Source organism: Cervus canadensis, chromosome 11, assembly GCF_019320065.1.
Source record: "Cervus canadensis isolate Bull #8, Minnesota chromosome 11, ASM1932006v1, whole genome shotgun sequence".
Classification (NCBI taxonomy): domain Eukaryota; kingdom Metazoa; phylum Chordata; class Mammalia; order Artiodactyla; family Cervidae; genus Cervus; species Cervus canadensis.
The window spans coordinates 50,115,605-50,134,950 of NC_057396.1; the positions used below are offsets into that span (position 1 = coordinate 50,115,605).

The 19,346-nt window shown below is 47.8% G+C and overlaps 1 protein-coding gene across 3 annotated transcripts; it reads left to right on the forward strand.

Annotated features, from left to right (window-relative positions):
• The first annotated feature begins 1,131 nt into the window (after positions 1-1,131).
• LOC122449554 (2-acylglycerol O-acyltransferase 2-like) lies at positions 1,132-14,057 on the forward strand. Of its 3 annotated transcripts, XM_043481266.1 has the most exons (7): positions 1,132-1,289; positions 5,718-5,896; positions 10,043-10,247; positions 10,563-10,737; positions 11,739-11,938; positions 13,192-13,359; positions 13,730-14,057. In XM_043481266.1, exons 1-6 carry the CDS (start codon positions 1,199-1,201, stop codon positions 13,344-13,346), a joined length of 1,005 nt encoding a protein of 334 aa, XP_043337201.1. In that variant the 5' UTR covers positions 1,132-1,198; the 3' UTR covers positions 13,347-13,359; positions 13,730-14,057. The 3 variants fall into 3 exon arrangements, with proteins under 3 accessions (XP_043337201.1, XP_043337200.1, XP_043337202.1); XM_043481265.1 differs by having other exon boundaries at positions 13,192-14,057; XM_043481267.1 differs by having other exon boundaries at positions 10,043-10,145; positions 13,192-14,057.
• The last annotated feature ends 5,289 nt before the right edge of the window (positions 14,058-19,346 follow it).

Sequence of the window (19,346 nt, forward strand, 5' to 3'; positions counted from 1 at the left end):
CATTTCCAACCCACCTGGGCCATCAGCCATGAAAGGCAGTGTCATAAGCACTGGATGACCAGGATATTCCTTGTGTGATCACTTTGGAAAGCTCTGTGGCTATGTGTAGACTGTAGCATGGGCAGGTGAGGGGAAGTCAAGTTCAGTTTTAGACAGGCTGTGTTGTAGGTGCCAAGCAGGCTGTGAGCGAGGATGTCAAGTATCCACCTACATAGTCAAATCTGGAGCTTGTGGCGAAGTCAGGGCTAGAGATACAGTTTGGAAGTGATCGTCCTGTGGACAGGCTCCAAGGCCATGAGCCTGGAGGAGGTCTCTGAGAGCGGGAGGGTGGAGAGAAGAAGGAAGGTCCAAGGACTGAGGGGACAGAAGGGCCCTGGAACACTTAGCCTGGTGAAGAATAAGAGCCAGCACGGAGACCCAGAGGTAGACGGAGGGGCAGGAGGGAAACCAGGAGAGTGTGGTGTCCACAGATCAAGTGGTTTCAGGGAGGAGGGAGGAAAGAGTTGTGTCTGAGGCTGCTGAGAGGCCAAAATGAGAGCTGAGAATTGGTCACTGTATTCAGCAGTGTGGAGGCCAGTGGTGAACTTGTCAAGGGCAGTTCCATGGAACAGTGGCATCTGAAGTCTGGAAAGGGGAGGACAGAATGGAGGAGAGTGCATGGGAATCAGACCGCTCTTCCCTGAGTTTTGTTGTCCAGGCAAACTGAGGAAAAGGCAGCCTGATGGAGGAGATAGTTAGTGGGGCCTAGAGATATTTGCATGGGAGCAGGTACTTCTTATTTGTAAAGGGGGATCGTGGACCTGGCAGGTGAAAGGAAACAATAGGGCCGCCAAATAGTTGAGTAAGTGTAAAGACGGCAGGATTGCCCTATACTTGCTGCTTTATTTGCCAAGTAATGGGCAAGATTTGAGCAAAGGTGATCTGGCAGATAATGTATTGCCTGTAGAGTCCACTGCACTTGTCTTCCTCTGTAGTAAGATTAGTTCAGGCCAGGGGATTATAAATATTTCACCTAGGATACTGTTCCCTGCCAGGGTAGATGCAATGGGGCTCTATGGCTGGCTGGACACCAATCACCCTCCCACCCCCCCACCCCATCCACAAATACTTAACAAGCTCTGGCAGCAACAAAACCAAGCAGGTGTCTCAGACCACACTGGAGCTCAGAGAAGCCTCCAGAGGAAGCAGAGGAACCAGCATGGTGGAGTTTGCACCTTTGTTTGTGCCACTGGAACGCAGGCTGCAGACCTTCGCAGTCCTGCAGTTGATCTTCTCTTACTTGGCCCTGCGTAAGGAAAGCTGAGATGGATTTGGGAGGCCATGGGCACCTGCCACTTCAGGTGCACATGGTGCATTGATGGGGAAAGATACAGGTCCTAAGGTGGATGCTGAACCTAGTTTCTGGGGATCACTTGGAATGAGGGACATCTTGTTCACATGGCCTTGGGGGAGAGCTTTGCCATCAGGAACTGTCTGACTGTCCATGCCCACCTCAGCCCAGCCTGGGAACTGGGAGTATCCAGAGGAGGACAGAGAATCACCTAACCTCAAGCCTGAAATTAGAAGGAGGGCAGCTGAGAAAACGCTCCGGACACTCTGATGCCAGGAACAGTAGGTTATACCTTGGCCCTTATCTCAAGGGCAAAGGGGATCCCCAGGAGGGTTTTAGGTATTGGAGTGAGAAGGTCTAATCCATTGGAGACAAGCTGTAATTTATGGATCTTCTGTGTTGAGGTGTTGGGGGAGACAGTTGACGGGGAGCAGTTGTTAGCAAATCAGATTTGGGTCTGCTTGTGGGAACAGGGTAAAGTGCCTAAACTGACAGTGGGTTGTGGTGAAAGAAAGTGTAGGCTTTATTACAGGGGCCAAGCAAGGAGTCCAGAGAGTTAAGCCTCAAAATGCATGAAACCTATTTTGATTACCTAGGAACAGTGTCTAGAGACTAAATGAGGTAGAGATTCTGGGTGCATGAACAGCTCCTAGAGAATCGTCTGATTGCTTGGTGGTGAGGTAACTGGGAATCACCATCATTAACCTTTTGGTTTCCCCTGGTCTGAGGTTTATGGGCTGGTCAGCAGCTACTTCTACCTGCTGGGGGTTCAGTATTTGCAAAACTGCTCAATGATGAGTCTCAACATTATCTATGGCTCTTGGGAACAAACTAAAATTCTTTGAATTTGTGGAATGGTTAAACTGTTATTTATTTTCTTGATTGGGACTGTTTTCTTTCTGTGTTTGTGATTTCTGTTAATAATTTTATTTTTGAAATTTGGGGAAGGCTTTGGAAGCTGAAGATTTTCTACAAATAAGAAGCAGGCAGAGGACATGAGGGATCTTTCCCAGGAAGGCTGCATAGGTCCTGCTCAATCACAAGGTCACAATCGACATCAGCTGTCACCTCATAGACCCATGACTGAAATCTAGGCCCCTGATTGTTTCTGTGTTTGTACAGCCCATGAGCGAAGTATGGTTTTGGCACTTTAAATGATTTTGTGCCTGTGCAATATCCTCCAAGTTGTCTCTTGAGCCCCAGTGTTGAAATGCTTACAATTTGGCTCTTTGAAAGATTACTTAGCCTGGTCTAAGGAGGCTGGCAGTGGGTGGAGAGAAGGGGCTCTTTTCCAAAGATATTAGGAGATGAATCTACAAGGCAAAATGTACAGGCCTTCAGGTAAGTTAAGTTTTCCCAGGAAGCCAGTAAATGCTGCACATACAGTGAAGAGATGGTTCATGCTAGCCTGGTGCAGTTGTTTGAGGAGGGGCAAAGATGTGGCCAGAAAGATCCACCGGAACATGTTATTGAGGAGTCAGGCTCCAGCAACAAATACTTTCCAGTGGGTTATTTGTTTAATCTGTTTCTTTCCACTTTTTTAATTCACACACTCACGCAGGAAGATAAGATCCTTTCAGATAGTTGGTCTTATTCTCATCTGCATCTCCATCTGCTAGAAGAGTTAATGTCGAATAATGTTTTGTGAATGAATGTTGGGAGCATGATATGGACATAATAGTAGAACTGAAACCAGCACTTATGCTACTAGCTTTCTGTATGAAGTTAGCTAACATGAATACCCTCTGTGGGTCTCAGTAAAGTAGGATTTTACATCTTACCTTCTTGGTGTTATGAGGGGTTTCCTTTCTTTAGGGGCTGAAATTGTACACAAGTTAGATTTTTCCTGCTGACAGCACTGAAAGGAGAGGTCAGAGTGAGGGAGATGTTTAGATCGGGGAGTTCTTTCTGATCAAGTAGAAATGCCCACATTTTGAAATTCTTTTTTCTGACTGAAAAACAAATACATGCTACTTTAACACACCAAAACAAAATGTGTTCTAAGAGCCAAAGATTTCCTCCAAATCCTACCCCACAATGAACCACTATTAAAAACTTGGTTTTATTCTCTCGACCTGGATGGAAGTTCTAATTTTGTGTGTGTAGGGAGGTTCAGTTCAGGAAGATGAAAAGAGTTCTGAGATGAATGCTGGTATAGTTACAAAACAATGTGAATTAGTTTAACTATACCAAATTGACTCTCAAAAATCATTTCCACTATATGACCAGGAGGGGAGTTGCTGGGTCCTATTGCATTCTGATATTTTGTAAGAAATCTCCATACTGTTCTTCAAAAGGCCTCTGTCATGAGCCCATCATTTGGAAAGATACAATCTCCCCAATGTTCATAATAGCGCATTTACAATAGCTAGGACATGGAAGCCAACTAAACATCCATTAGAGTAATGCGTAAAGAAGATGCAGTAATATAGGCAATGGAATATTACTCAGTCATAAAAAGGAACAATTTAACGCCATTTTCAGCAACATGTACGAACCTAGAGATTGTCAAACTGAGAGAAGATAGTCAAAGAAAGACAATATCACGTGATATCATTACTATGCAGAATCAAAAACGAGGTATATGAGTACTTATTTACAAAACAGAAGTAGAAAAAAACCTATCGTTAACAGGGGATAGTTGCGAAGGATAAATTGGTAGATTTGAATTCACAACACTACTCTCTATATAATAGATAACAATAAGAATCTTCTGTAAAGCAGTGGAATCTCTACTAACTACTCTGTAATGATCTGTATAGGAAAGGAATTAAAAAAAAAAACCAGAATCAATATGCGTATGAGTTTAACAGGTTTACTTTCCTATACAACTGAAACTGATACCACATGTAAATGAACTATACTCTAAAGAAAACTTAAACAAAAAATACCTAAGAGTCATTTCGATGACTGGTATACAGTAAACATATTTTACCATTGTTAAAATTGAAAGGACAAAACAAAGTGCTCCAAACACAACTCTGAAGCCAGCACCAGGAGGGCAGGAATTCCTGTCTGTTGTTCACGGCTTAACCACCAGCATCTGGCATGTGGTAGGTGCTATGCAGAAAGCGAGCCTCTCTGAGCCCCAGCCTACTTTGATTTATAACTTTTGCTATTATTCAGACTGGGCTTCGTCAGTGCCTTGGCACTAAAGAAACTGCCTGCAATGCAGGAGCCACAGGAGATGCAGGTTTGATCTCTGGGTCTGGAAGATCCCCTAGAGGAGAGCATGGAAACTAACTCCAGTATTCTTGCCTGGAGAATCCCATGAACAGTGGAGCCTGGAGGGCTACAGTCCACAGGGTTGCAAAGAGTCAGACGCCACTGAAGCAACTTAGCACCCACACATGCACTATTCAGACTGGGTCAGAAGTCCACTCCTCCAGGAAGTCGGACTGGAATCACAGTCCGGGTTTACCCTACTTTCAGCTAGACTACAGGTAGGGGATGAACTTCTTTATGAGTGTGAGCAAAGGGCGATGAGTGGAGGGCATGGAACGTAGAGGAATCAATATTTTGTAACAGTGAGGCTCAATTATCATCAGATTAAAGACAGCCCCAAAGACCACCTGACCCTGAGTCAAAACCAGGATTAGCCTGAGACAGGACTCAGAATCATAAGTCTGGGAGGAATTGCTCACTGGGGCTGTCTCTAGCCCTGCTGCAGTCCTGATGAACGGACCAGGCATGAGGTGTCCTCTTCCTCCCTCCTTCCTTCAGCGGGACAGGGCCTGGCAGCAACGGAAAGAGCTCAGCAAAAGCTAGAGCTCAGGGCGTTGTATCAACTGAGCCACTTAGTGTAGCCGGAACATGAGGTGCATGTGGCGACTGAGACCGGAGCAAGAGGGGGTTTGGGCCACCAGTGGGGAGCTTGAGATCAGGCTGAGCTGCTTGAGCTGAGCCTCAAAGTTATAAGAAATCATGGGGGCCTTTAACTAGAGGGGAAATGCGGTGGGATGTATCTATGGAAAGATGGGCTGGGAGTAGATAGGATCTGGGCTGAATAGAAAGAATAGCTTTTCTCTGGGGTTCTAAAGAATGGATACCAGAAAGAGTTCATCCCATCACACCTCCATCAGGCCTTTATTGAGCATCTGGTAAATACAGACAGAAAAGGAGGAGGAGGGGGAAGACCCAAATGAGTAAGCAATCTGGTGCAGTGGGAAAACGCGAGTTTGAAATTAGGCCAACTGGTTTCAAATCCAGGCTCTCAGTGTGACACTGGTGTTGTTGACAGCATTCTCTCCTCCTCCAGACCTTGGGAAGCTGGTCACTTTCTCCCAGGAGGAGGGCTGAGATGGACAGTGCTGCTAGAGCTGGGTCAACAGGGAGAGCTCGTTCCTTCATACCTCTGACCACTAATGGTTCCTGCTTCCCTTCTCAGACTTGATCTGCTGGGTAGTCTTCATCGGCCTCCTGTTCACAAGATTCTGGTTGATCAGTATCCTGTATGTGATCTGGTGGTACGTGGATCGAGACACGCCACGGCAGGGGGGCAGGCAGAGTGCTTTCATAAGGCACTGGACCATATGGAAGTACACGAAGGACTATTTCCCCATCTCGGTGAGTATGGGGCTGACTAGGGAATGGTCTGGACCATAGACCCCATTTGTCCATGGGGATGTTTGACCCTGTGTGCAGTCAGCAGATTACTGGGCCGGGAGCAGGAGACAGGCTTCTACCACTATTAGGGGAAGAATCAGCTTTTGTCTGACTATGGTTGTCCAACTTCAGTGAGGTGAGGCCACTATGACAACGGATGTATGAACAGGATTTGAGGAACCCACTTGGCCATGTTGTGCAGCACACTTATGTATCTTACAGGTGGAAATCCCTCAACAGTCTAAGTTTGGAGTGTAGGAATCCATGATGAAAACAAGATTTTTAGAGCATCTGGCTGACACTTTATCAGATGATGATACTGATAGCCTGAGAGGGAAGAAGACATGAGCAAGGACATAGAGCAGGTTCTTTTACTGCTTTTAAAGTATGTGCATTGGCTCTGAGAATAGACACAGAGCAGAGAGCCCTCAGGATGTATCCAGCCCCTGTGTGTTTGCTTCGTTGTGTCCTTGGACAGAGCTTTGCTCACTCTGAATCTCAGTTTCCCCAGAGATCCACTAAACAGTCCCATTCCTCCTCTTCTGCCTATCTCTTAATCTCGGATCTCTGGCTCATGGTACCTCATGTCCATTTTGCACACTGGACCCTGGACCAAGGATCAGTCCTTAGGGATGCAGGACCCTGAATTTTAGCGAAGTGACTTTTGCTCCATTCTGAATCTCAGACAGGCTAAACCCCTGGATGTAAGCAGTTGTGATGGTTGATTATCTAGTTGGGATTGGAAGAGGAAGGGAATGAGGACACAGAGAGATGCCAGACAGGGACAGGTGGCCCTCACTGGACACAGGAGACAAGAATGTATATGGTGTCATCTCTGGGAGTGGAAACCACAGGTTCTAAAAGGGGTCTGGAAATGCCCGTGTATAACCTTAGGTGAGTTACACGTGCTCTATGAGCTTCAGTTGTTTCATGTGTAAAGGGGAGGAAACGCTTCCACAGGAATCATTGGGTTGCGTGGATTCCATGAGACATCAGGCGATCCTGGGGCTCTAAGGACAGCACCTGGCTCTCCTGTGACCCCTGGAACTGCTGTCATTTGTACATCAGGCAGAAAAAGTCTGCTGAGCGTCTCTGTGCCGGTCTTATCTGTCTCTTTTCTGTTTGTCCTATAGCCAAGTATCTCCCCCAGAGGATTTCTCACATAGGACACTATTGACATGGTGGGAAGCACATTTGCAGAAATTTCAGGAGCAGTGTTCGGGATTATAGGCCACTGCAGTCCTGGGGCAACAGCAGCTGCAGACGGCGGGCAGTTCCACCGAGCGGCCAGCAGAGGGAGCGATGACATGCACTTTCACCTCCCTTTCCTGGACTGAGGCCTGCAGGAGGTGCTGCGGCTCCCAGATTCTGGACTCTTGTCACTTCCCAGGGCAACTTCTAAGTCATTCACACACCTTAGCAGAGCAGGCCCTGCAGGGATCTTTGGTTGTCAGTGGATCGTGGAGTCAGGGAGTCTCTGCTATCTAGTGAAAACGAGTGTACAACCTTAGAGTTGTCAGGTGTTTTGTTCTGAGGCCTTACTGAGGACTGTATTCAGAGATAGCCTCTCAGAAATCTCTGAGGAGCTGTTCTAAAAGGGAAGGGAGAAGTCAGTATTTATGGGGCTTTGTTGGAAAAAACAAAAGAAAATGAAACAACCCACGTAGCTAAACGTCAAAAGATTCAGTTCAGTTCAGTTCATCGCTCCGTCATGTCTGACTCTGTGAGCCAATGAATCGCAGCATGCCAGGCCTCCCTGTCCATCACCAACTCCCAGAGTTTACTCAAACTCATGTCCATAGAGTCGGTGATGCCATCCAACCATCTCATCCTCTGTCATCCCCATTTCCTCCTGCCCCCAATCCCTCCCAGCATCAGGGTCTTTTCCAATTAGTCAACTCTTTGCATGAGGTGGCCAAAGTTTTGGAGTTTCAGCTTCAGCATCAGTCCTTCCAATGAACACCCAGGACTGATCTCCTTTAGGGTGGACTGGTTGGATCTCCTTGCAGTTCAAGGGACTCTCAAGAGTCTTTTCCAACACCACAGTTCAAAAGCATCAATTCTTCAGGGCTCAGCTTTCTTCACAGTCCAACTCTCACATCCATACTTGACCACTGGATAAACCATATCCCTGATTAGACAGACCATTGTTGGCAAAGTAATGTCTCTGCTTTTGAATATGCTATCTAGGTTGGTCATAACTTTCCTTCCAAGGAGTAAGCGTCTTTTAATTTCATGGCTGCAATTACCATCTGCAGTGATTTTGGAGCCCCCCAAAATAAAGTCTGACACTGTTTCCACTGTTTCCCCATCTATTTCCTGTGAAGTGATGGGACCAGATGCCATGATCTTAGTTTTCTGAATGTTGAGGTTTAAGCCAACTTTTTCACTCTCCTCTTTCACTTTCATCAAGAGGCTTTCTAGTTCCTCTTCACTCTCTGCCATAAGGGTGGTGTCATCTGCATATCTGAGGTTATTGATATTTCTCCCGGCAATCTTGATTCCAGTTTGTTCTTCTTTCAGCCCAGCGTTTCTCATGATGTACTCTGCATGGAAGTTAAATAAGCAGGGTGACAATATACAGCCTTGACGGACTCCTTTTCCTATGTGGAACCAGTCTGTTGGTCCATGTCCAGTTCTAACTGTTGCTTCCTGACCTGCATATAGGTTTCTCAAGAGGCAGGACAGGTGGTCTGGTATTCCCATCTCTTTCAGAATTTTCCACAGTTTATTGGGATCCACAGAGTCAAAGGCTTTGGCATAGTCAATAAAGCAGAAATAGATGTTTTTCTGGAACTCTCTTGCTTTTTCAATGATCCAGTGGATGTTGGCAATTTGATCTCTGGTTCCTCTGTCTTTTCTAAAACCAGCTTGAACATCTGGAAGTTGCCGGTTCACGTATTGCTGAAGTCTGGCTTGGAGAATTTTGAGCATTACTTTACTAGCATGTGAGATGAGTGCAATTGTGCGGTAGTTTGAGCATTCTTTGGGATTGCCTTTCTTTGGGATTTTCATGTTTTTCTACATATTGGGAGATACAAAATCTGGGCTCACTTCAATTATTCCTGTGATGTGTATGCTCCCTCTCTGTGACCAGTATCCTATTATCTTCCATCCTGAATTCCTTTCAAGGCCCATTGTGAGTTGCAGCTACAGTGGTGGCTGACTTGAAGGCAGGCAGGCAACATTCCTTGTCCTAGCAACTCTGCTGGGGTACTCCACTCACAGTCCTTTGTGCTGTGATTCTGTGAGCTAGCGCCTAATGGTAAAGTTTCTAGGGAATTTAGGAGACTACTTCTGAGCACTGGAGCATCTTAATGCACACTATGGGCATCCTAAAGAGGTAATGGTGGAGAACCAGGCAGTGTTTCCCCGAGGAAATTGATTCCCCCTCATCCTGTGATCAGTTCAGGAGCTGAGTTTCTGTGTAAGATTTCATATCCAGGAACAGTAGTGTCTCCACAGGCCAAGCCCTGACAGGGGTGCAGTGCTGCGGGCAGGCTGTGACCTGGTGTCAGGAAGTGCTGCAGGCTTGACAGGACACCTCCCTGACCCCTCACCACCCACACCTGCAGGCTTCACTAGAGACCGCATGGTCCTCCTCCCAACCTCTACCTTCAGCACCCTGGGGTCTCTTACAGTGAGTCACAGGGACTCGGGCTTCCAGCTCTTTACCTGGGACAGAACTCCAGATGCCACAAAACTTGGTGAGAGGCTCACTCCCTCCTGTGCTGGCTCCTTCATTTTGGTAGGGCTCTGCTTGGGAGAAGGTCTGCCTTCATATAGCACATGGCTTGTCTCGTGTCTTCTTCTCAGAAGTCCTACCTCTGCATTGCGCAGGGTTCTTCCTTTCCAGGCAGGCGGCACTGGCATCATCCATTTGTGATACTGTGTTCTCCGTCTTCATCCCAGTCTCCCTGAGTATCTACTCTACTTCATTCTTTCACTGGGGAAAAGATCCTCAGACAGGCAGTCTCATCACAGGACACTCACATGTGGAGTGGTAGCACGTGGGCTCAGGGGACACATGGAAGAGGTCAGTACAGAAACTGAGCAGGGAGGCAGCAGTGGGGGTTGCCCCGATTCACCAGATTGCTGTCCCTACAGCTGGTCAAGACTGCCGAGCTGGACCCCTCCCGAAACTACGTCGCTGGCTTCCACCCTCATGGGGTCCTCGCCACCGGAGCGTTTATCAATCTGTGCACAGATGGTACAGGCTTCTCCTTAGTTTTCCCAGGCATCCGCTCACATCTGATGATGATGCACTGGTGTTTCTGGGCCCCTGTCTACAGGGATTACATCATGTGTGCGGGTGAGTCCTTCCACTCTTTCTATCCCAGGACTATGGGGGCTGAAGACATGAGGAGGGATTTTTAATGAGGATGGCCAATTGATCTGACTTCTTCCAAGTGAATGTGTACTGGACAAGGAGATGAGTCCCAAAAAGCATTTCCCATAGCTCTGTGCTCAGTGATGAACTTGGCAGGGGTGTTGGGAAAAGGGGTAGTGCTCAGTGCCTGTCATCAGGGTCCTCCCAGCTGGGAAGTGGGGGACAGCCCAAGTCACATACTCCTGAACCATGCTTGCCGCCTTCACACTGTACGTGACCACCTTCCTCTCTCCCCAGGGCTGGTCTCATCAGACAAGGAGAGTGCTACTCACATTCTGAGCAGGAAAGGAGGCGGCAATCTGCTGTCCATCGTTGTTGGGGGTGTCCAGGAGTCACTGAATGCCAGGCCTGGAGCCTACAAGCTGGTGCTGCGGAACCGCAAGGGCTTCATCAGGCTCGCCCTGACGCACGGGTATTGGGGAGAGGGCTCTGGGTTCAACTGGAGATTGGCAAGGAATGTAGTTTGGAGGGAAGACGGTAGAGCCAAATGCAGATCCTATTTTGGCAGGCAGAGTCTCCATTCATTAACAATGAAGATTGTATGTTGGTGATAGATGCACTGTCTCAGGCCCACATACCCAGAGAAGATTCTGGAAGGAAGATTTTGTGACTAAAGAGATTAAGTCTCAAAGGTCATATTGCTATAAAACTATTCTCTTATCTTTAAATATCTGTGAAGAATACAAAGCTAGCTGGAGGAGATTTTCCCAGAAAGTCTGCAGATGTTTTTTTAATTTGGAGGACTCTCAGCCGTATTCTGGTTTGCCTGTATGATCCTGTGACTGAAAAGGTTTAATCTTGAATTTGTGCTGGACCTGCTTCTGTGACTTTAACCCTCATCTTGCAGCTTTTGTTACCGTGGAAACACATAATGGGCTGCCTAAGGAAGACAACCGGAGCTGCCCTCCTGTAGAGTACTGTAAAGAAGTGAAAATACACATTCTCCTGCCTGAGCATCCCCATTCATTGGGACATTTGCAAGGATCAAATAATCTTTTCAGTTTGTTTCCTCACCTATATCCCAATCTATGATCCATAAAGAACTTGGCATCCTGCCCCTATATGATGGTTATTTGGATGCACTAGCATGCCATCTTCTTGGTCAGCCACTCTGAATAGTCCCTTCCTCATCCCAACACTTCCTCTCAGATTCACTGGCTTATCTGTGGCAAGCAGAGCGAGCATGGACTCATCACAATCGAGTGCCAAGTCTTGGCCCTGAGAAGCGCCATGACCTGCCTGAAATTATAAAACAAGACCGTGGCAGTTCTGGGAGACACCCGAGGCCTCCTACTTTTGGTCCAGGTCCTGTCCTCTGCTCCAGTTCCTGCTCACTAGCTCCCTTCAGGAGGCTAGAGGACTAGCTTGTGTCTTCTTGCCCCTCTACATGCCCTCTCTCCTGTCTCCGTCTAGGGCAGATCTGGTGCCAATCTTCTCCTTTGGGGAGAATGACATATATGACCAGGTTGAGAACTCTCGGGGTTCCTGGTTGCGGTGGTTTCAGGACCGACTTCACAAGAGCATTAGAGGTTCCATCCCTCTCTTCTATGGCCGTGGAGTCTTCCAGTACAGCTTTGGTCTTATGCCCTACCGCCGACCCATCACCACTGTGGGTGAGCCTGGACCCGGGCTGGGAGGGAAAGGGCTATAGAGTAAGAGGCCTGGGCTTGTGCTGCAAGGAGACCTGGACATAGAGCAGTATACCCCTGACTTTGTGGAGCACACTTCCTGGTGTGTAAAAGAGACACAGGCAAGTAACCCTATGAAAGGCCGTCTAGAATGAGAAGAGTAACAGGGGCAGACCGGCCAGTAGCCACTACTGATTACTGTGCCCCTGCTTGTGTCAAGCACTGCACTGGCTCCTTACATGCAATGGCTTAGTTTTCCCAACAACTTGTGAGGAGGTACTCTCACACCCATTTTATTGACTGCAAACACAGACCCACAGAACGTAAAGCAATTCCAAGAGACACCCTGCCCTTGGTCACAAAGTTGAGGTTTGATGAGGGTATTTGGCTTTTTATTATGCAAGACAAGGAGGGTATAATTCTGATCACAGAATATAATGACAGTAATTGGAGAAGGTGGATACATGACCATTCCAGGTCTGTTAGAATTGTGTGTAAAGTAGAAATCAGCAGGCTTTGAAGGAGAGCCAGAAGGATTTCCTTGTAAATAATGGGCATGGGCTTTAGTCCATAGACTTAGCACCATCTTTCAGCTATTAGCTTACTTTTTGAATTCCAACTAGATTCCAAGGCAGTACTAATAGAGCTGTTCATCTCTACTCACCCAGGCAGTTCTTAGTTGAACACAGACAACCCCCTCTATCAAACTTTGTTTGCACTGTGTGGTGCATTTCTTGAATGTTTATAGTGCTGCTACCTCCAGGCCATTCCCAAGAAAGACAACAGGGCAGCTGCTTTCTGATCCACCTCCTCCCACAGACACAGGCTCTTCCAATCATGGCATCTGAGAATCCCAGATTCACCTTTCCCTGAAGCTAAGTGCACATCCCAAGGGCTCACTCCCTGGTACTGATTTTTCCTGGCCATGTGACCTTGAACAAGCTATTTAACCATCCTGGGCCTCATTTCCTCAGCAGTCAAACAGGAATAATACCAGGTTATATCCTCGTAGGATTGTCAGGATAACATAAGAGATAATGCATGCAACTGTCCTGGCTGTATTGTTGATATATCAGAATCTTGAATTTGACCTAACATCTTAGTAACACAAAAGAGAATTGAAAGGGAGGGAGTTACAGTGCTTACCTGCTCAGATGACCATTGCAGTGGGAACACCAAGGTCCCTGCACCTTCATAGTTTCCGGCTCTGAGCCACCACTCACCTCTGTGTCTTGCAGTGGGGAAGCCCATTGAGGTGCAGAAGATACCGCATCCCTCCCAGGAGGAGGTAGACAAGCTTCACCGGCGCTACATGAAGGAGCTGGAAAATCTCTTCGAAGCCCACAAGCTCAAGTACAACGTCCCCAGAGACCAACACTTGGAGATCTGCTGAGCACCTCCCCAGAGTAGGGGCTCCTCCAAAAGGCAGGGCTGGCATTAGGGAGGATGGCGGGAGATGTTGTGATCCCAGAAGGCTTCCTGGAGGTGTCTGTTTAACACATCTCCAGAGCTTTCACTGACTTCTGAAGCTCCACCCCATACCAGGCCTTGGGTTACAGCTGGCTCCTGGGAGAGGAGACCAGACTCTGGCATCAGTGATTTGCTCTCCTGCTGTGCCTCCTCTGTACTGGGTCCTCTTCATGTCTGCCCACCTGAGAAATGGGAGAGATGCTGGGAGAGAATGATGTCTGTGTCTGTGTCCTTTGTGACCCTGTCACTCAACGAGCAGGAGAAAGACCAGCTCCAGTGAGCAGGTTTTCCTTCCTCTGCCTTCAGTGACAGCACAGAAGCCACCAGCAAGTGCACGGCTCTTTCCTACAAGCTCCTGCATCCTTCCTATCCCAGCTCCTCCCTCCCAGAGCTGGAGAGGAAGGCCAGGCCACAACCTCCTGATTCGTCCAGGCACCTTTGAGTTTCTGATCGTCTGAGGCCCGGGCTGGCAGCCAGAGGGGCCCACGAGGTGGGGAAGGAGAATTCAGCTCTGTCATTGGCTAAATGACCATGCACAGTCCTCTTCACCCTTCCTCTGAGTCTCTGTTTTCCTGGTTGAATAAAGTGACCTCTCATCTCAGCTCTGATGTCACATGAGTTGAGAGCTCCATGAGATAGCCCCTACTCATTTGTTGTAACTTCAGCCCTGAGCTTGACACAAAAGGGAGCTCCATCAATGCCAGTTTATCAATGAAAGGATTCTATTTCAGGCTTCTTCTTTCCTTCCACCCTACTCCCCAGCTGGGAACACTGATCAAAGCCTCGCATTTAATCCCAGCCTGGCCCTGCAGCCCTGCTGCCATGTTTCCCCTTCCCACATGGTGGATCCAATGATCCAGAGAATGGCATGTTTCCTCTTCCTCCCTGACCAGTCAGCTCCAAATTACCAGCTCTGCCCTGTTCTGTGGGAGAGAAGGGAGAGGCTATGTGCAGATACAGGGCGGCCCAGGAAGAGAAGGAACATGAGGAGTGCATGGTCCTGTGTGTCTGCAAGCAGGCAGGGCAAGGACATGCCTCTGATAAGAGATAGAGGGGACAGGATGGGAGCAAAGGGTCCGTACTCTGAGCCGTACATGCATGTGGGAAAATAGCTTTTCTTCCAACAGATGCTAGCAACACCAATAACCATGAATGTGGGTCATCTCAAGAATGTACATATGCGTCCAAGCCTGACCTAACCCTTAGCATTTGCCATGCGCAAGTCACATCCTTTCCAAACCTCACTTTTGTTCTCAGAGAAAAAAGCATTACAATGTGCACCTTGAATGTTAGGAGTGGAATGGATTTAATAAAATAATTAACCATTCTACATCCTGTGAGGAATGGTGGGAAAGTGAAAGTCTCTAAGTCCTGTCCAACTCATTGTGACCCCTCCCCAGTGACTACAGCCGGCCAGACTCCTCTGTCCATGGACTTCTCGAGACCAGAATACTGGGGTGGGTAGCTGTTCCTTCCCTAAGGGATCTTACCAACCTAGGGATTGAACTCAGGTCTCCACACACTGGTGGGTTGTTTACCATCAGAACCAGAAGGGAATGTTGGTGGGCAGGTATGATTATAAGTCAGGTTGTATATGTACCCAGCATTTCATGATAGCCTGTTCTGACCTGATCAAGTGGGTGCTATAGGTTCCCAAGAGAAGAGGGAATCAAGGGCAATAGGTTTGAGATGGGGCATGATGGTTTCCACCAGGGAAGACCAAGGAGGTGGCAGGTGGGCCCGACCATGAAGGCAAGGCATGATTTGCCAAGGAGATAGATTTCTGCCCACTGCAATTTTCCATTCTTGGGTAATAAACCACTGCAGACCTTAGTGTCTGAAGGCAGCATGGAGTTACTATGCCTTCACTTTTCTGGGTAGCTGGGTGGTTCTTCTATGAGCTCCTGCTCCCTCACCTACTGTGTTCTGGGACCTGCTGATCTCTTTCCTTGGTCACCGTGTCTCCTGAAATTGGTCAATGAATGTCACCTCCTTTGTCACATCAGCTCCACACGCCCCCTCAATCCCAATCCCCTTCCCTCCCAACTCACTGTCCTGATCACAGTCAGTGAATCAATTTGTGGGCTTGATTGGGGTGACTGGCCATGAGTATTAATGGATGAGTGGTCAACTATGTACCCTGGGCACTGGGAGCAACTGAGGCTTCCCACTCAGTTCATTCATGAGGAGGAAGCCAACGTGTTCCAGTGTGGGGGGGAACAAGAGCTGGAGAAGACCCACTCTCAAGCTCACTCACAAAGCTTCTGGCAGAAGACTTCAGAGCCTTGCTTGTGGGCTTGTCAATTACCTGGTAGTTGCCACTCATCAGACTTCTCCAGAGCAAGCCAGTCACAAAGGAGACAGAAGGTGAGAAAGGGAGAGTTAGAGAGCAGCAGACACCTTCTACTACCTAACCTCTGAGGTACTTGGCATCAATTCTACCTTATTGTCTCAGTTGGAATCGAGTCCCTAAGTCCAATTCACACTCCATAGGAGGATGTGACACCTGGAGGTGACATCACTGGAGGCATCTTGCCATCATTACCACAGAGATAGCCCATGAGCCCTCAGAGACGAGACTAGGCAACTCCAATGCTATGTGTGCTGCTGGAGGCAGTCTGCCTGGAGGACAACGCTGAGATGTCCACACAGCAGAGCCCTATGTGGGGCAAAGTTGTGAGCACAGGTCAGAGGTAGGAATCACATTTGGGATTGCAGGCCTGGTTGGGATGCAATACAAGGTGACAATCAGACTTAGGGCACCTGGATGGGGGGTGGGGGATGGGGAGAGACTGGCAGGGCCAGAGGGAAGGAGATCCCCTCATTCACCACAACTTGAGTTGCACGAAAAGGAAGCAGAGAGCGTGAACTCGTGGACTCGGAGAGTGCTGCCTAGTGAGGAACTGCAATAGTTATATCTGCACTGGCTATTATGTGAACAAAGATGTGCTTTAATGTGTTAAGCACTGATCATGGGATGTTTGTTATGCAGTCGGCATCCCCATGGATACAGAGAGCCAGGAGCTGCACAACAAGGGTCCAATACTACACAGAGCCTGCTGCCTGACAGCCCTCTGTGTCCCCAGCCTGCCCGAAGGGACTTGCCCTCAGAGGAAGATCTCCCGCCAACACACAGGCTGACTCAGACAGTCCATGGAGCACAGGAGCTGTCAGGTGGAGACTCAGAGGCCCTCAGGGTTGGCAGAGCTGGAGTCTCCTCCTGAAATCAGGCAGCTGGTGACCTGGAACAAGTTCTAAGGCATCACGACCCACAGGGGAAAATGTACCTGCTGGGGTCTATTCTGGTGACACTCCTGGTTGGTAATGAAGTGTCAGTTGACAAGGGGTCTGTGAGCAACCATGTGGACTGGCCAAGCCTCACCCTCTCATGTGGAATGGACTTTTCTAGGGTAAGGAAATGGGAGAAGTCAGAGGTAGAAGTTTTGAGAGCAAAGTCAGAGAGGAGGGAGCGATCAGAGCACATGTGGTTGAGACTTCGTCTAAGTGTCAAGGTCAAGGTGAGGTTTAAGAAACAGGAGGCCAAGGTTTGGGCCTGTGTGCAGCAAACTTCTATGGAGATGGAAGTGGACAGTTCAGACAGGGTCCCTGAGAATTACTGCCTGCTGTTTGTAGCACTACTCTCCAGTTCAAGGGTTAGGAATTCATCCCCAGGAGGCCTCAGAGGTGCTTGAGCTGGAGTGAGTCATGGACCAGATAGAAGGGCAGTGGATGCCTCAGGAAGGACTGAGCCTCTGTCTTAGTGACCCCACAGCAGGGCAGAGTCAGCTACCTGAGCAACTTGCTAGTGAGCGCCTACTATGTGCTGGGCTCTGGGTGGATGCTACACATGCAGTATCTCAGTGTAACTAACAGTGACCTCCACATACAGATGAGGTTCATATCAGAAGTTAAAGACATTTTTAGAATCCTGGTCCCATTATGAAACTTGTCTGCCCAGGAGTCCTGCTCTCACCTTGCCTACTGTGTTCTCAATCTTTGGAAAACTGTATATTGAAAACACCAGTGGCGTCAGCTAGGTACACACTCCCATCTACATGACACTATCTGCTGGCCGCATGTCCCCTCACAATAGTTATTCTCTCCCATCTTCACCTATAAACAATTCATCCATAACTGAGGGTCCAATCAATGCTAGCTCTTCCTCATCCTTTCTGTTTATAAATGCTTGGAAATGGCTTTAAAAGACCTGAGCCAGTTTGTGTCAAGCACCAACTAGGTATGGAATTTTCTTAGACTCCATATCTTTCTCTCACTCCCTACCAGAGAACTAACCTGAATGTTTCTTTCTTCTACAAGTTGAACTTGTGCCATGTCTGTCAAGTTATATCCCTAGTGAGAGAATGAATAGAATCAGATGGGCAAGAAGTTTCCTTCTCTCAACTATTTTATGAGGGGCCCTGAATAGAACAAGAATAGCATCAAACCCTGGTTTTATCATTAAATATCAACGATGAAGAATTAAAAGGGACATCTCCCTGAAAAGGTGTTTAAAATGTTAGAAATTCTTGTTCGAATTACCCTAGATTAGTGGGAACTATTACCTCAATATCTTATGTTAAAGGTCCAGATTTTTGTATTATTTCTTTTTTCTAATCTACCATGGACTAAACTATTTTTAATTTTTGTTTTAGTTGTTGTTTTGGCGCTAACTTGTGTCTAACTCTTTGTGATCCCACGAATTATGGCCCACCATCCTCATCTGTCTATGGCATTTCCCAGGCAAAACTACTGAACTCGGTTGCTATTTCCTTATCCAGGGGATCTTCCCGACCTAGCGTCGATCCCGTGTCTTCTGTATTGGCAGGCGGATTCTTTACCACAGAGCCACCAGGGAAACCCATCCATTTGAAACTACAATATAATTTACCCAAGAAATGAAGAAAACAAAGGCAAGCCATTTAAATCCAGTTTTTAATTATTAGTTTCAATACACATAGAACTACTGTACCACATTTCTCTATGGTTTCTAAGCAGTTACTCTTCATCTCTGTACTTACCTGGTCAGGAACCAGTAACAGGCAGCTCGTGGGCAGGGCAGGTCCTCAGACCACACAGGAGCAGCACTGCCCCGTGACGAGCGATGCTGCCTGGTTGTTGGCCTGTAAAGGTTGTTGTGAGGTGAGGGACGCAGAATCCCTGGTGGACTGCTGAGCACTGTACATGGGTCGGTCAGGGCCATCATCTTAGACCCTGATACCTGGTAGGATGAGGGGCTCTGGGAAGGGAAGTGTCTGAAGTCACACAGCTGGCAAGCCACCAACGCAGGACTGGCCTCATCTCTCATCAGGTCTCTTTCAATCTGCCTTGAGGGAGGACCCTGGAAAATACCTCCCAGATGCACCTTCAAGAAAGAGGGGTGGTCCCAGTTGCAGAGCTGCCTGCACAGGGTCAGCTGATGCTGAGACAAATCCAGGTGGGATGTCAGCCTCGGTCACTTTAGCCCAAATCAGGACCATTCTGATGGGCCACTTCGGTTCACCTTTGCTCTCTGCACAATTCCACTGTCTTCCTTCCTCATAAATTTTCCAATAGGAGGAAATGCAATGAATGTTCACCATTTATATGAACATTTGCATGTTCACCATTTGTGATGAGGAAATAGAAATCAATACCTTGACCTGATATCATTCTACACACCAGCAAATAAGATGTCTCACTACACAGAGAGCCAGAGAAGAGATGTATCTGTGGACACTGCATATATTCCATGCAGAGTCTACATGGGTACTACAGTTTTGTGCAAAAGCCTGGCACTACTGCTCTTTAGCTTCTGCAATCACATACCCAGCAGTCCCTCTGGCTTATGAGTCTGTGGGAGGAATATGGGCACAGGGACAAGGACCAGAGAGAATGTTGTCATCAAAGTCCATCAAAGTGGCTGGCTGTGGTGGTGGAAAGCAGC

Excerpts from the sequence above, each read along its gene's own strand:
- LOC122449554 (XM_043481265.1), top strand. The coding sequence starts at position 1,199 with ATGGTGGAGTTTGCACCTTTGTTTGTGCCACTGGAACGCAGGCTGCAG. Across the intron at positions 1,290-5,717 it reads CTTCTCTTACTTGGCCCTGC|ACTTGATCTGCTGGGTAGTC; the intron begins GTAAGGAAAGCT and ends TTCCCTTCTCAG. Across the intron at positions 10,248-10,562 it reads GGATTACATCATGTGTGCGG|GGCTGGTCTCATCAGACAAG; the intron begins GTGAGTCCTTCC and ends CTCTCTCCCCAG.